The sequence below is a fragment of the Myxocyprinus asiaticus genome, chromosome 1 (genome assembly GCF_019703515.2).
Source record: "Myxocyprinus asiaticus isolate MX2 ecotype Aquarium Trade chromosome 1, UBuf_Myxa_2, whole genome shotgun sequence".
Classification (NCBI taxonomy): Eukaryota; Metazoa; Chordata; class Actinopteri; order Cypriniformes; family Catostomidae; genus Myxocyprinus; species Myxocyprinus asiaticus.
The window spans coordinates 30381735-30397016 of record NC_059344.1 but is presented as its reverse complement, the minus strand read 5'-3'; the positions used below and the strand labels follow the sequence as shown (position 1 = coordinate 30397016).

The following is a 15282-nucleotide window of genomic DNA, read 5'->3' as shown; positions in this document are numbered from 1 at the left end:
TACACTCCCCCACCCATGACGGTTTGATGTGCACAAAATGCATACAATAAGTTTTGAAAAGGACTTATAATAAGACAATAAGTGCTTCTGCTTAAGTAATGAATACTATTAGGGCCACCTTAGAAAGAATTCCCGTTGAGAAGTTTTCACAACTCGAGAGATGAGCTCCAGGGGGTCTGCTGCTAATTTCCTTTCTTCTCCCCTCCAGTTGAGCATCAAGAGTCTGATAAGATGGAAATTAGAAGTAGAAAAAAAGAGAAGAATCAGCTGCCCTTTATTAAGAATCCCTCCCTTTCCCCGCTGGCAGTGTCTGGTGGTTCCACACGCTCTAGACTCCTCCTGTTTGACTGGCGGACCTGTTTTCCACTGCACTGTTTTCCTTTTAGGGAACAGAAAATTCTCAAGCTGACGTTTGTTCTCACATTGAATGAACCACATACATTTGTAGACACATTCTCCTCACTTGAACTTCTCGTTAGATACGACTGTACAAATTAATTGGATTACTAATCCTGTCAAGTATTCTAAATAGCAGGACAGGGTAGGAGATACTTTATGCATTACAAAAAGTATTTGGACACCATGAAAAATCTATTTTGGAAAGAAAGTATTGTGGAACTAATGTTCATTGTGGGTGACAGCCAGAATTTTGTGAGGTTAAAACCTTAAAACTGTCAATGAGTAATGCCATCTTAATGAAAAGTGTCAGGACCTTGGATTTGAGTTCTATTAGAATAAAAAGCACAATGCTTGGCATGCTCTCCTCCAAACACAACACATGCAACTCATCAACTCAACAGGAAAGGTTTAAAAAAGAACAAGCACTCCCATCTTTAAAGCGAATCAGTTTATATAGTTTGGTTTACAAACATTTCTGTATACAGTATTTCATTTTCTCCCAGTACAAACTAATGTGTGACTCATTCAGTGAGAATGTACAACTAGATGTATTTACAGCGCAAGCAATCATACCGACAAAATACACGAAAAAACGACCACATGTACTACTCCCTACTGGCAGCCACTACAGTTGAAGAGGTAGCTTCCACAGTTAGATGATGCATCCCACTTTTGGATTAGATTGTGTCCTACAAAAATAACTTACAACATACTAACACTACATCTCTCGCAGTCACACAAGTATATAGGCATACAAACCCATACAAATACACATAATCACACACACATACATGCATAGACAAATAATGATTTGGAATTATGTCGGCTCTTATAGCTACGACCTGCAAGCCTTCTTTAAATTTGTCAAGTTGATGCCAGAGCTTATATGATTGGCATTAATTTGAAACATGTAAGAAGTCCAAAGGAAGGTGTTGACATTCTGTACCAAAGGCAAACAAATGCACATTCAACATTTCCTTTCCCTTGAATGCCTGAACATACATGGACAAACGTGTAAAATGGAATCATTATGATTAAATGTTCTACATGTCTGAAAACACACTTCGGTCCTCTTCTCCACTCCACCTGACATAGCTTAGTGTCAACTTCAACATCAAAATAAAGTACAGCTGATAAAAAATTAAAAGTATAGAGAAAATCGGCTTTTCTTAAAGTGATAGTTCATCCAAAAATATAAATTATCTTATTGTTTACTCACCCTCATGCCATCCCAGATGTGTATGACTTTCTTTCTTTTGCAGAAATCAAATGAATTTTTAGAAGAATATGTCAGCTCTGTAGGTCCACTCAATGCAAGTGAATGGGTGCCAAAATTTTGAAGCTCCGAAATCCACATAAGAGCAACATAAAAGTACTACAGACGGCTCTGGTGGTTAAATCCATATCTTCTAAAATGATATGATAGGAGTGGGTGTGAAACAGATCAACATTTAAGTCCTTTTTCCCTCACTTTCACCTCCTTCTGCTTTTGGTGATTTACATTCTTTGTGCATATTGCCCCCTACTGGCCAGGGAGGAGAATTTATGATAAAAAATGTCTTAAATATTGATCTGTTTCTCACCCACACCTTTCATATCGTATCTGAACACATGGATTTAACTACTGGATTCTTATAGATTACTTTTACGCTCCCTTTATGTGGATTTTGGAGCTTCAAAATCTTGGCACAAATTCACTTGCATTGTTTGGACCTACAGAGCTGAACTATTCTTCTAAAAATCTTAATTTGTGTTCTGCAGAAGAAAGAAAGTCATACACATCTGAGATGCTAGGAGGGTGAGTAAATCATGAGAGAATTTAAATTTTTGGGTGAACTACACCTTTAAGGGCAGCTTTAGAATATTGCAGACCTTGGTACAAAACATGATAAACTCCAGCTTTTGTTGACCCAAGATGACTGACCTGATCTGAAATGAAAAGCTTCTTTATTTTTCTCTACCCAGTGTACAAAATATATATGGAAATGATCTAGTCTGTCTTGTCTGGACAAATAGCAAAATAAAGGTGTATAATTTGCCATTCATTCTTTCATTCATTCATCAAAGCAGTATGTTTTAAAATAAATTAGTAGAAATGTACTAGTGATTAAGGAAGAACTCTAGTCAAGACATCCATTGTCATTGTAAAATATAAATTAAATGTGATTTCTTTCCATAACACTTGACAGAAGGGTATTGGCATAGCATGGCGAGAGGGCTGTGATTTTAGGATCACTTTCAGAAAAATAAAAGGAATGAACGCTTTTCAAAAAAGGAACACAAGACACTGTGAACAGAATTGTACTGTTTCTACATTACATTCTCATTGGCTTACTGGAACTCCAGAATAAGTCAAACGTAGCTACATAAAACGGAATCCTCTGCCACTGTCAGGCTTTATGATGAACGTGACAAGGAAAAAGAAAAAAAGACGACAAAGACGATCAACACTACTAAAAACATTGAAGCCTAACAAACATTCCTCTAAAAAATTTGTAAAATGGCACATATATCCCTGCTTTAAAATCAAAAGGACAGATGTTAAAAATAAAAAAATATTTTTCTAAAAATAAACAGACAAGTTATATTCTCTACCAAACTGAAAGGCAGGCAATGGGAGAAAAGATCACTATGTTCATCAACTGTCAATCAGCCCTGGGTGACAATGCAATCGAACTTGGATGAGGGGGTCAGGAAACAAAGAAAACAAGAGTTGTTTGCTGACAACATTTGGCTCAGAGTCTTTCTGTATTGTCAGATTCCCTTTTCATGGATAAAGGATTCAGTCTATCTTCACACCATTTTATGCCACACTAACGCATACACTCACACCTGCACATAAATGTGCAGAAACACAAACCCAAGTGTGAAAAGAGAGAAAGTGCTTCCATCTGTTTGCGTTTCCATGGCTGCAGCCAGGTCTAGAGCCCCTCCCTGTTCTCTGTCCTTGCTGAGCAGGAATACTCCACACCCGGGAGAACTCTGTGAGGAAGTGAGTGTGTGAGTGTTTGGGGCTGTGAGCTCAGTCTGTCATGCGGGGGATGTTGTAAGAGTAGTGTACTAAAGGGAGGCCGCGGCTCTGACAGAAACAGGCTCGTCCGCATGCTTGCACCTGCTCCGAACTGTCCGACACAAATGAATCGCCCTCGTCTCCATATTCCGACTGGGCGGAAAGCGTCCCGGTGTCGGGCCAGTACCCCTCAGAGTTCAGACACTGGGATGAGTTTGCCAACAGGACAGGACAGCTGTGGGACTTCACTAAATGTCTACAGGCTGAGGAAGCAGAAGAAGAGGAGGAAGATGTCCTGATGTGAAGGGCGGCGTTACAGTGTTCACATATTCCCTGGGTGTTGCCGTGGAGCTTTGTGTACATTCCGCAGTCGTAAACAAGCTCGCTGGACAAGCCTTTGCCATCATCAGACACAGCTGAGCCCCCTGCTACCATCCCTTTGGTAATCGCCTTACCAACTCGCCCACTGCAACCTCCGCCCCTTCCCCACCCCCTAAGGCGGAGCCAGTCATATCGAAAGGAGGGACTGAAGCAGACGTACAGCACTGGGTTCAAGCAGGCAGAAAGAGGAAAGAATATGAGCGTGACTGATTTGGCCATCTCCGGCCCACCCACTGCATTACTGGTCCCGGCCAGCAGGGGAGCAAAGGAGAAAGCGGCCACTGGGCAGAAGAAGATACAGTTGGTGAAGATGAGCCAGGCGATATGGCGCACAGACCCAGCCTGCTCAGGGTCAGCCAGCTGGGCCCGACCTAGCCTGCAGTACAGCTGTGTATAGACCACCGCGCTCAGCAGGTAAGCCAGTGTATTCATCAGCACCAGCGCCACTGTGAAGCCCAGCCCTGGCCCAGGACCTCCAGAGAAGGGCAGGCAGAGAGGAGAGCCCATAGCTGATCCATGATAAAGACTGAGGCAGGCCGCTGCAACAGCTACTAATCCCAGCAGCAGCGCGGTAATACCGATCCTCCTTCGTCCTTCCCTTCTTTCGCCACTGGACCTCAGAGTTCCGGCTTTTCCCATGAGAGCCCTTACAGCCAAGCAACGCTCCACCGCAGCTAATGCCAGCAGCAGCACAGCCCACTCTGAGGAGAACACAGCGAGGAAGCCCACCAACTGACACCCGGCGCCTGTTTCCCACCACACGCCGTACTCTGCAAATGAGCCCCAGGTGGCAGCGTCCAGGAGCGTCAGCGCTGCCACGTAAACCCCTGTGAGCAGGTTGGCGGAGGCCAGGAGGACCACAAGGAGGCGGGATGAGGAGAGAGGGGAGGTGCGTGGGGAGAAGGTGGCTGCAAGGACCAAGCAGTTGAAGAGCAGAGCAACCAGGCAGATAAACCACACGGTCAATCTGATCATCCAGCTACCCAACAAGTGCTCGCAGGGTTTAAATGCCCCTGAAAGAAACCACACACAGAGACAAATCAAACCAAAGTATGAGAAGCATATTAGAGGCTAACTTAGGTGGCAACAATTATACAAATAATATATAAGTAATCATATAAGAAAGCCAAGGCTAGATGTCACACCTTTTGCTCCAGTTAACCTTTCTCAGCCTAGGTTTATTTTTGGAAGTTTATTTCCATATAGGCACAAACCATAAAGTCTTGGCTACAAAAAAGCTATTGATCATTTTCACAGTTATTGCCCAGAAAAAAGTAAAGAGAAGAAAAAAGTAAAAGATACTGTTCATTTAACACATGTTGCTCTTTTGGGATGACATGCCCTAATAGAGGGGCATCTTGTTACACTATAATATATGGGTTGTCAAAATGGAACTTGCTATTAAAATCCTTGCTATTATACTTGGTTCTTCAGCAAATTGAAGTAAATAAAAATTATGAAAAAATTTTACATACAAAAATATCAAACCATTGTATAAATTGTAGAAATTTATAATATTTAAAGCACATGTTATAAATTACCCCAATAAAATGTGACAACTTGCACCAACCAAAGATTTATGAAAAATAGTCTACCCTAATCCTGACAACACACTTCAAAGTTTTGGTTAAAATCTACCACCAGATGCCTTAATGTAGTGTGCTTTTATTGTGTTCACTTGTTTACCAAACAACTATAGCAAATATGATATTGTAATTTAAGTTCAGCGGATAGAATAAAAAATAAATAAATACAAAAAATCAAATTTAAGTGGGGTTTAAACTAGGTGTTTGAAACCACCATACAAAACCACTGCTAGAGAAAATATACATTTGTGTAATGTTTTGCCCAGATGGACCTTTGACTCAAAACCTTATAGTTACTGAAATACAGCCATTGAGACAATGTTCCTATGTGACAACTAGCCCCAGTTTCCTCTTCATGTTATGTACCCACTTACAATGTTACATTACCACGAGTTCTATGGCTGTAGCAAAAAGAGACTGAGAGAATAAGACTGTATTTACCTGGTGAAGGTGAGCAGTGCATGATCAGAGGAGTCCTTAACATGTCCTCCTCACCACCTAACACATATAATTATATGCACATCAACAATGAGAAATATTACACACTAACAAAGCCAACCCACCTCAATCAATTACAACAAACATACATCCACAAACACTACAAAAGCCCCGGCACACTCACAGAGAATTTATTCTTCGTTCTTTGTTCAGAGGTAAAAAGAAGTTAGAAACAGCTGAGTAACAACGAACACTATTTGCGAACATTCAGACACTGGCTACACCACTGGGGGAGGTGTTTATAGGAACATTTAAATATGAGGATGCACAAGACTATATAAAACATTAACTAATATGACATTAAAATGTGTGCCTCATTCTATGAGTAGAATTTACACAAGATCAGTAAAAGAAGCTGTTTTAAATACTCAATAATGCTTTGAAGTAATATAAATGCAGTAAATAATGTGTAATTTGTCTCGTTTACATTCAGAATTCATGAAGCTGATGCGCTAACACACTATACACGGCCATAATATGTGCCGATGACACTATTGTAATTTATGATGACACTGATGCTACTGCAAAGATGGGTGTATAAAAGAGTGTTAATGGTCAGAATACAGACAAAAGAATGATGATAAGTGCACCATACTTTGGGCAGATGTGTGAATTGCTTTTGGCTGCAGACTGCACATGAGTGAAGCATCATATCATACAATAGAGTGAATGGGCACTTAAAGAGTATTTGAGTACATTTGATTCCTTATGTAGACTAATTCAACCAAAAATTGCATGACATTTTCTTGAAAAATGTCACTACACAAATAATTTTATAGATTAAGGTAAATTTGCACTAGCTAGCTAATAACACACACCAGTGTGTTCATGTTGAATGATCTTAACTGACTAAATGGAATAAGCTGTCAGTCTCAAAGTAGTTGGAGCTCCAGATCACACACCTACAGATGACTTAGACCAATGACAGTAAGAAGGTGTTTAGCAGCCGGTAAGAAGTTTTCCTTAAAGTTTGCCCTGGCGAGCTTTTACGAAACACTGAAACAAACTCAACACCTTTTTGGACTGATTTTGTTCTAAATGACGTCACACATGTTCGTTCTTTTATTTCATAGGAAGTATGCAGGGGCCTTAAGCAGTGTATCTGCTAATGCAGTGTGTAGAACTGCGTGAAGTCATACCAAATGCACTTCTTCTCTCGTCTTCCTCAGCTGGGTTAACTGCACTGTCACAAGCCACAAAAGCACAACACTGATAAGCATAGGGAACCGTTATAGACCTGCAGGGACAAAGAGAGAAGAGTGAAACAAGAATCATCGTACTTGTTGGGTAGACCTAAAGAGGCACTTAATTATCAGGGTTTTCAATCTGAGAAAAGCTCAAGGTCTCTATAATTTCTTGAGTACACTGTGTGTGTGATTACAGAATTCAAGTGAGGGGCAAGTCAAGCCATTATTCATACAAACTCGACTGGGATTCAGGAACAACCTTAATGACCTGTCATCAGTCACAGCTCATGAGTAGGTCTGTGAAGAGCTCTAACCTGAGTTTAGGCAGACTCTTAGCCATCAAGCCGTTCCTTAGCTCCATGTTTCCAGTCAGCTTGAGCTGGTTCAGTGCACTCAGTCCTGCAGTGGGAATGCTGGCTAGGGAGTTCAGGCTCAGATCCCTAATGGGATGATGGAAAAAAGGCAATTATATGCATATGCACACACAAGCAAGCCCTGTATGGCTATTTTGTCTAATCAGAGGTGCTCTTGTAAAGAAACTGCATCAAAATAAACTATATGTCTTTAATTAATTAAAAAGCTGAGCAAATGATATTTGCAACAATGTATGACTTGCGAGAATTACATTCCCATTATAACTTCAATGCACACACGCACAATAAAATGAAAATTTCTTAGGTTGAATCTGTCAGATAATCTACTGAAATACTATGTTAGTTTATAAATCTGAATGATAATGACAGCAGATTAGCCACTTTGTACACTTTGAGTGAACACTCACAGGTTGGTGAGAGCACTGAGAGAAAGGAAGGCATCTCTGTGGATGAACTTGATCCGATTTCTGCTCAGGTCTCTGTAGAGGGGTAAGAAAACACACATGTACAAAGGTTAAACATATACAGATGGCTCTGGGAAAAGAATGAGAATTCTAGGCAAGTCTCATGCGAGTCTGCATACTATGTGTAGCAGCGGCAGGTAATGAAGAGAACTAGAAAACAAGTAAAAAAATAAAATAATAAAGTAATATGCCACTTGAGGCTCTACGTTACAGAGCTTTCACCAATGATCCTGTTTTCATGCACACCAATGCGCTGATAATTCCCAAAAATCAGCTTATTGAAAAAATCAAAGCAAGAAAACAGCGTTTACACAAGATTTGAAATAATATAGTTTTTCTCTGCTTTTGACGTCAAACTGTGAAGATGCATGCTCACATGTGCATCCAGTACACTGGATAAGCCGGTAAGAACGCCAGTAAAGGTATGCGATGCAATATCAGGGTAATGGGCAAAAATATATCCGTGTCAATTGCTTTATTCTTATGACACTGATAAAGGAAAGCCAATTAATCCATTTACATGACCATATACGTTGTCGGTTTATAGCATAATTGGTGTAAGAACATGCATGTAAATGCTCATTGTTAAGGGGTGTTGTCACAACGTGAAGCCCCTTTAACCATGGGAAAATCACAGCCTCAAGTGGCTTATTACTTTTAAAAGATGGAAACAACAGCAATGATAATGAACACCAATGTTAAAAAATTAATTACACTTACTGTTCATAATAATTACAATAAACACTTGTTCTTTCAAGTAATATACAGTTCATCAGCCTAAATGTAGGCTGTTTAATGTTGCCACAAATAAGTAATTCAGCTAATATGCAGTCACATGATGTGCATTTATCGACTATATTACAACGGCATGAAATGTGGCTCATCTAATCAGATTTTTAAACTATCTGTTTTATAACAATTAATTTGGAACATTGAGTTTAAAGGCCGATCTATACTTTTGCGTCGAACCTACGGTGTAGGCTATGAGTAGCTTAAAAAATGTAACGTCACGTCGACTCAAACCACAACAGCTGTGACCGGTCCACTTTAACCAGAGACCAACCCCCAGAATGACAACAAGGATATCTGAGGTAGTAAATAATCATATTTCATAAGTTATGGAAATGGAATAATACTTCAAATTTGTCAGAAAATTAAAAAGCACCTGGTAAGAGTTTGTTATATAGCCTATATGCATTGTAAAGTCTTTAAAACGACACCCATTTTGTGTTATTTAGGTGAATAACTAATAACTATTAAATATTTGACTATTTGTATTTCAGCACTGAACGTCAAAAGAATGCCAAAATATTTATGCATTATCATTTATGCGACTCAAGAGCAAGCATACAGTAATTTCCTCATTTATTTTCTCCCAGGTAACATATACAGTTGTGCTCAAAAGTTTGCATACCCTGGCAGAAATTGTGAAATTGTGGCACTGATTTTGAAAATATGACTGATCATGCAAAAAAAACATCCTGGTTACTTTCGTAACCTCCATTCCCTGATGGAGGGAACGAGACGTTGTGTCGATGTAGTGACACTAGGGGTCACTCTTGGGAGCCCCAAACACCTCTGCTTTTTTGAAAAAAGGCCAATGGGAATTGGCGAGTGGAATTTGCATGCCACTCCCCCGGACATACGGGTATAAAAGGAGCTTGTATGCAACCACTCATTCAGGTTTTGTGCTGAGGAGCCGAGACAAGGTCCTGGCCATTTCAGCGGGTAGTTCAGTGTTGCAGCAAGAGGGACACGACGTCTCGTTCCCTCCATCAGGAAACGGAGGTTACGAAAGTAACCAGGACTTTCCCTATCTGTCACTCACTCGACGTTGTGTCGATATAGTGACACTAGGGGTCCCTATACAAAATGCCACAACAAGCTGAACTGTGTTACGTGGACTGGCGGTGCGAGACGGGCAGACTTCTGTGTGCTTCGTAGCCAGCGCAACAGGCCATCACGTAACCTCCCCCAATGATCTTATGAGCGTCAAACGGTCCTTCGGGAACAAGTCGACTGCCCAAAAAATAGGGACAGGCTAGCCCAACCGTGTCCTCTTTTCCTCTTTTTTCTCCCCAAAAAGAGTGGAATTTGTCATCATAAATGTGTACATCGGGGGGGGGGTGTCACTCCCAAGGAGAAGACACCGCGGAGATCACACCCCGCCCAGAGAAGTGTCTTCCGTGTTCTGTCCAAGGACACTAAGGTCTTCCGTGTCCTGTCCAAGGGCCAGACGGAGCGAGGAGCGTGAGGTCCGAGAACCACGTCTGGGTGGGTCAGTAGGGTGCTACTAGGATGACCTGCTCCTTGTCCTCCCTGACCTTGCAAAGGGTCTGTGCAAGTAGGCTCACTACGTGTATTTGCATAATCCCGGGTGCCAGCTGTGTGCCAGCGCGTCTATACCGAGGGGTGCCTCGGTCAGGGCGTACCAAAGCGGGCAGTGGGAGGATTCCCGGGAAGCAAACAGGTCTACCTGTGCTCGACCGAATCGAGTCCAAATCAGCTGGACCACCTGGGGGTGGAGTCTCCACTCTCCCCTGAGCGTAACCTGTCGTGGCAGCGCGTCCGCTGCAGTGTTGAGGTCGCCCGGGATGTAAGTGGCTCGCAGTGACTTGAGGCGCTGCTGACTCCAGAGGAAGAGACGGCGGGCGAGTTGTGACATGCAACGGGAGCGTAGACCGCCTTGACGGTTGATGTACGCTACCGTCGCTGTGTTGTCCGTCCGGACCAACACGTGCTTGCCCTGGATCAATGACCGGAACCTCCACAGGGCGAGCATTACTGCCAACAAAGCCAGTCCAGGAGCCGGCGGCTGTGTACCCATTGCATACGGCACCCCAGCCCATCCTGGAGGCGTCCGTCGTAACCACGACGTGCCTGGAGACCTGCTCTAGGGGAACCCCTGCCCGTAGAAATGCAAGGTCGGTCCAAGGGCTGAAGAGGTGGCGACAGATTGGCATGATGACCATGCGATGTGTCCCACGGCACCATGCCCATCTCTGGACTTGAGTCTGAAGCCAGTGCTGAAGCTGTCTCATATGCATTAACCCGAGCGGTGTGGCCACCGCTGAGGATGCCATATGCCCCAGGAGCCTCTGAAAAAGTTTCAGTGGGACCGCTGTCTTCTGTCCGAACGCCTTCAGACAGTTCAGCACTGACTGTGCGCGCTCGTTCGTGAGGCGCGCCGTCATCGAGACTGAGTCCAACTCCAAGCCAAGAAGAGATGCTCTGAACCGTGGCGATTTTCCGTGCCACGATGCCACTGAAAGTCTTTCACACTTTCTCAAGAATGCTACGATTTGATAACTGTGAGTCAAGACCTGCAAGACGTGTGAGAGACAAACTGGCGACCATATGAGAGGTCTGGGAGAAGTGGGTGGAGCGTCTGCCATACCTCTACAACCCTGGGCCTGAAGTAACAGTGGATGAGCAACTGGTTCCATTCAGAGGTACATTTTTATTTTCATATCTGTAATGTAAGTGATTTTCACTGTTAATTTTATTATGTATTGCTGTTATATCATTGATTTATGTGATTGTTTTCTGTGACACTGATACTAATTACTGACAGTAATCTCTTTTGTCAAAAGGTCGCTGTCCTTTCCGGCAGTATATGCCCAGCAAGCCAGCAAAGTATGGCATCAAGATATGGGTGGCCTGTGATGCACAATCCAGCTATGCTTTGAAGATGCAAGTCTACACAGGGAAGCTGACCAGTGGAGGCCCGGAAAAGAACCAGGGGATGCGGGTTGCGCTTGATGTGACAGATGGACTGAGGGGGCACAATGTCACGTGTGACAATTTCTTCACCTCTTATGAACTCAGCCAGCAACTCCTGAAGAGGAAGATCACCATGGTTGGCACAGTTAGAAAGAACATGCCTGAGCTCCCTCCTGCACTCACTTGCAACAAGGGGGAGAGAGGCCTTCTCATCAAAGTTTGCCTTCACCCCCACCACCACTCTAGTTTCTTACCTTCCAAAGAGGAACAAGCATGTGGTCCTCCTGAGCACACTGCACAAAAAGGCTTAGATCAGTGATCGTGAGGACAGGAAGCCAGCCATCATCCTGGACTACAACCACAACAAAGGAGGCGTGTACATCCTGGACAAGGTGATTGGAACTTACAGCTGCAGGAGGATGACTGCCCGCTGGCCCCTGGTCCTCTTCCATAACATCACTGATGTGTCCTCATACAATGCCTTCGTGATATGGAACAAGATCAACCCTACCTGGATGCCTGATAAGCGGAACAAGATGAGGGTGTTCCTGGAGCAGCTGGGAAAGGCACTTGTAACCCCACACATTCAAAGAAGGGAGCGCCTCCCCCGCACAGCAGCCTCTGCAGTGCTTGTGAAAGCTGTTCCGGGGGCTAAATCTTGTCCTGATCCACCTGAGGCTGCAGCTGGGGCAGGCAAGAGGAGTAGATGCCAATTCTGCCCCTCAAAGAAAGACTGTAAAACAAATACTATGTGTTGCACATGTGAGAAATACATCTGCAAAGTCCATGCGCACACACTTGCATACTATCCTACATGTGCTGATTAGAGTTGATTGATTTATGTTCTTCACGTTTTTGTTTTGTATCTATTATCTTATTTTATTCTTATTTATTGTTGTTGTTTATACACCTTGTGGGTGGGGGCAATGGTTTGAAAAATGGGAGAAGACTAGTATTTTGTAGTTGAATTCCTCATTGTACAGTATATAAGAATATATTACTATGTTGCCAAAAAAGTTCAAGACTGTTATTGTTTCCCTTCAATAAAATGCATTCAAAACTACTTTCTGCACATTTCTGCTACTTTCTTAGGCTATACAAGTGCTATCTATTGCTAAACAATTAATGTTTACACCTATGCAGTACCTTTAGCAATAATAATAATAATAATAATAATAATGACAATAATAAACCTCTACTTTAGTAAAGAAAACAATTATGACAGGAGTGTTGTAATAAAAATGAGTGGTGTCCACTGATTAAATTGAGTCTTTCTGCACTGTGAAGAGGTATAACCCAAATACTCACAAAGTTTGTGATGAATGACAGGTTGTTTCTTCATGCAAAATAGATTTGGGGTTTAAAATTCAATTAAGCTGCTTTATTTTATGGGTTTGGTGAAGGTGGGTCATTTCTGACCCTTAGGACAAGGGGAGTATACAGAATGTTAAGACTACACAAGGGTTAAATCATAATGATAACAGAAATCACCCAAATGGCCCTGATCAAAAGTTTACATACCCTTGAATGTTTGGCCTTGTTACAGACACACAAGGTGACACACACAGGTTTAAATGGCAATTTAAGGTTAATTTCCCACACCTGTGGCTTTTTAAATTGCAATTAGTGTCTGTGTATAAATAGTCAATGAGTTTGTTAGCTCTCATGTGGATGCACTGAGCAGGCTAGATACTGAGCCATGGGGAGCAGAAAAGAACTGTCAAAAGACCTGCGTAACAAGGTAATGGAACTTTATAAAGATGGAAAAGGATATAAAAAGATATCTAAAGCCTTGAAAATGCCAGTCAGTACTGTTCAATCACTTATTAACAAGTGGAAATTTAGGGATCTCTTGATAACAAGCCAAGGTCAGGTAGACCAAGAAAGATTTCAGCCACAACCGCCTGAAGAATTGTTCGGGATACAAAGAAAAACCCACAGGTAACCTCAGGAGAAATACAGGCTACTCTGGAAAAAGACGGTGTGGTTGTTTCAAGGAGCACCTATATATTTATAATCTTGAATAAATCCGACAATGTTATGGTCAGCTGTAACTCTGATTACCCTTCCCCACTTCCTGCTCATGGTGAATGCAACAGTAGGACATGTGGTCTGGTAAGTTTTATATTTTTCATATTTTAAACAAACAATGTTTAAGTCTCTGTGGTCACAGCTTCAACATGTCAACTCTGTCATTACCATTATGATAATTTCTGTAAGAATTTAATTTAGGTTAAAGAGGCAGCTTCAACTGAGGAAAAAAACAAAATGGCTCCAGTGTACAACACATGGTTAAGATGGAAAATTATTCAATTTTGTCAACTCTGTCAGAATTTTCAGAATAGTGTGAAAACAGAATTTTTTTTCTATAGAATGTATTTTATCAATTAGCTCCTTTACGGATCACCATTTTAAGATAACTCAAGACTTTACACTCTTGTTGAATGGATCAAATTAATAAAGCATGCTTTTTCATCTGTCTGACAGAGTAGACACAAATGACAGTAAGATGTAAGTTATGAAGTAAATAAATGTAAATTTTTAGAAAAAAGCGTTTTTAGAAAAAAACGGTTCCCTTACATGGTTCGTTAGCTGACACCTTTGCCAACAAATATATATATCCATTTCAAATTAATGTAGTATTAAAAACTAAAAACTCAGATTTTAAACATGTTTTGTCCCTTATCTCAAGAATAAGTGAAATGCGATAAGAATAGTCAGCCAGTCATTATCGCAATGAGTGATACAAGATACGTTTACTGTGATAATAACCGGCTAACTACAATATGCCTTACTTATGGTTGACAGTGAATGTGATACTTACAGCACTCTAAGGCTGGTCATGCCCTGGAAAGTGCCTCTGTCTATCTGCTGAATTTGGTTATGCTGTAGACTTCTGCAAGAACCCATAATACAAAATAATAAAAAAACATTCATTCACACGTGCACTGACAATACATCCATACTTATGTTAGAGAGTATATTCATTTATATGTTAGAACTAAATTGCATGTAAACATTCAAAAATAGGCCACAATAATGGAACTTACATGTCCTGCAGTCTAGCACAGCCCTGAAAGGACAGAAGGTCTTCGATTTCATTGTAGGACAGATCTCTGTCAGAATATACAGACAAGCATGCTAAACAACAGAGCTGCTTGTGAGGAATGGAAATGTTTTGATGAAGTTTAGACAGGAACTAATGTGTGATGTGTCAAGCACTCAGGCAGTGAGCAGGCTCGTGTCTGCCTCGCTCTCCTCCGGGAGGTCATTAGACATCACTTTTAAAACGTCCCCCTGCAGCTGTGCCCAACAGGCCACTGTGCACGGGCCTATGAGGTGGATGATGCTTGACTGACGCGCACTGTTTGTGTGATGGTGTGTGTCTGTGTATGTTTGAAGCTGAGATGGAGGGAAGGGTTTGGTTATGACTGACATGCCGAGCGGAGCATATGTTAATAGCTTGACTGACAGCAGGGGCTTAAAGGCTTTTCACTGACTCTGTGTGTGTTCTGACTGACGGCTAACCTTTGTGTGTTAAGGGGCTTGTGACTGATGTTTAATTACTGAATGCCAGAGGCTGTAACTGGCACATCATTGGGCGCTCATGGACATCTGACTGGCATGTGTTAGGAACTGTTATGAGTGGTATGTCACTGC

The 15282-nt window shown here is 41.9% G+C and overlaps 2 protein-coding genes across 4 annotated transcripts in view; one reads left to right on the top strand and one right to left on the bottom strand.

Annotated features, from left to right (window-relative positions):
* Positions 1 to 15282, top strand: part of kcna4 (potassium voltage-gated channel, shaker-related subfamily, member 4) — a 124775-nt gene that overhangs the window by 91539 nt on the left and 17954 nt on the right. The gene's annotated exons all lie outside the window — the stretch shown is intronic.
* Positions 2144 to 15282, bottom strand: part of lgr4 (leucine-rich repeat containing G protein-coupled receptor 4) — a 115222-nt gene continuing 102083 nt past the window's right edge. For all 3 annotated transcript variants that reach the window (XM_051702500.1, XM_051702508.1, XM_051702519.1), the window contains 7 exons: positions 14673 to 14738; positions 14447 to 14518; positions 7843 to 7914; positions 7376 to 7501; positions 7014 to 7111; positions 5818 to 5874; positions 2144 to 4803 (listed from right to left, as the gene is read on the bottom strand). In XM_051702500.1, coding sequence (XP_051558460.1) covers positions 3422 to 4803; positions 5818 to 5874; positions 7014 to 7111; positions 7376 to 7501; positions 7843 to 7914; positions 14447 to 14518; positions 14673 to 14738 — 1873 coding nt within the window. In that variant the 3' untranslated portion in view covers positions 2144 to 3421. The remainder of the gene's footprint in view (positions 4804 to 5817; positions 5875 to 7013; positions 7112 to 7375; positions 7502 to 7842; positions 7915 to 14446; positions 14519 to 14672; positions 14739 to 15282) is intronic.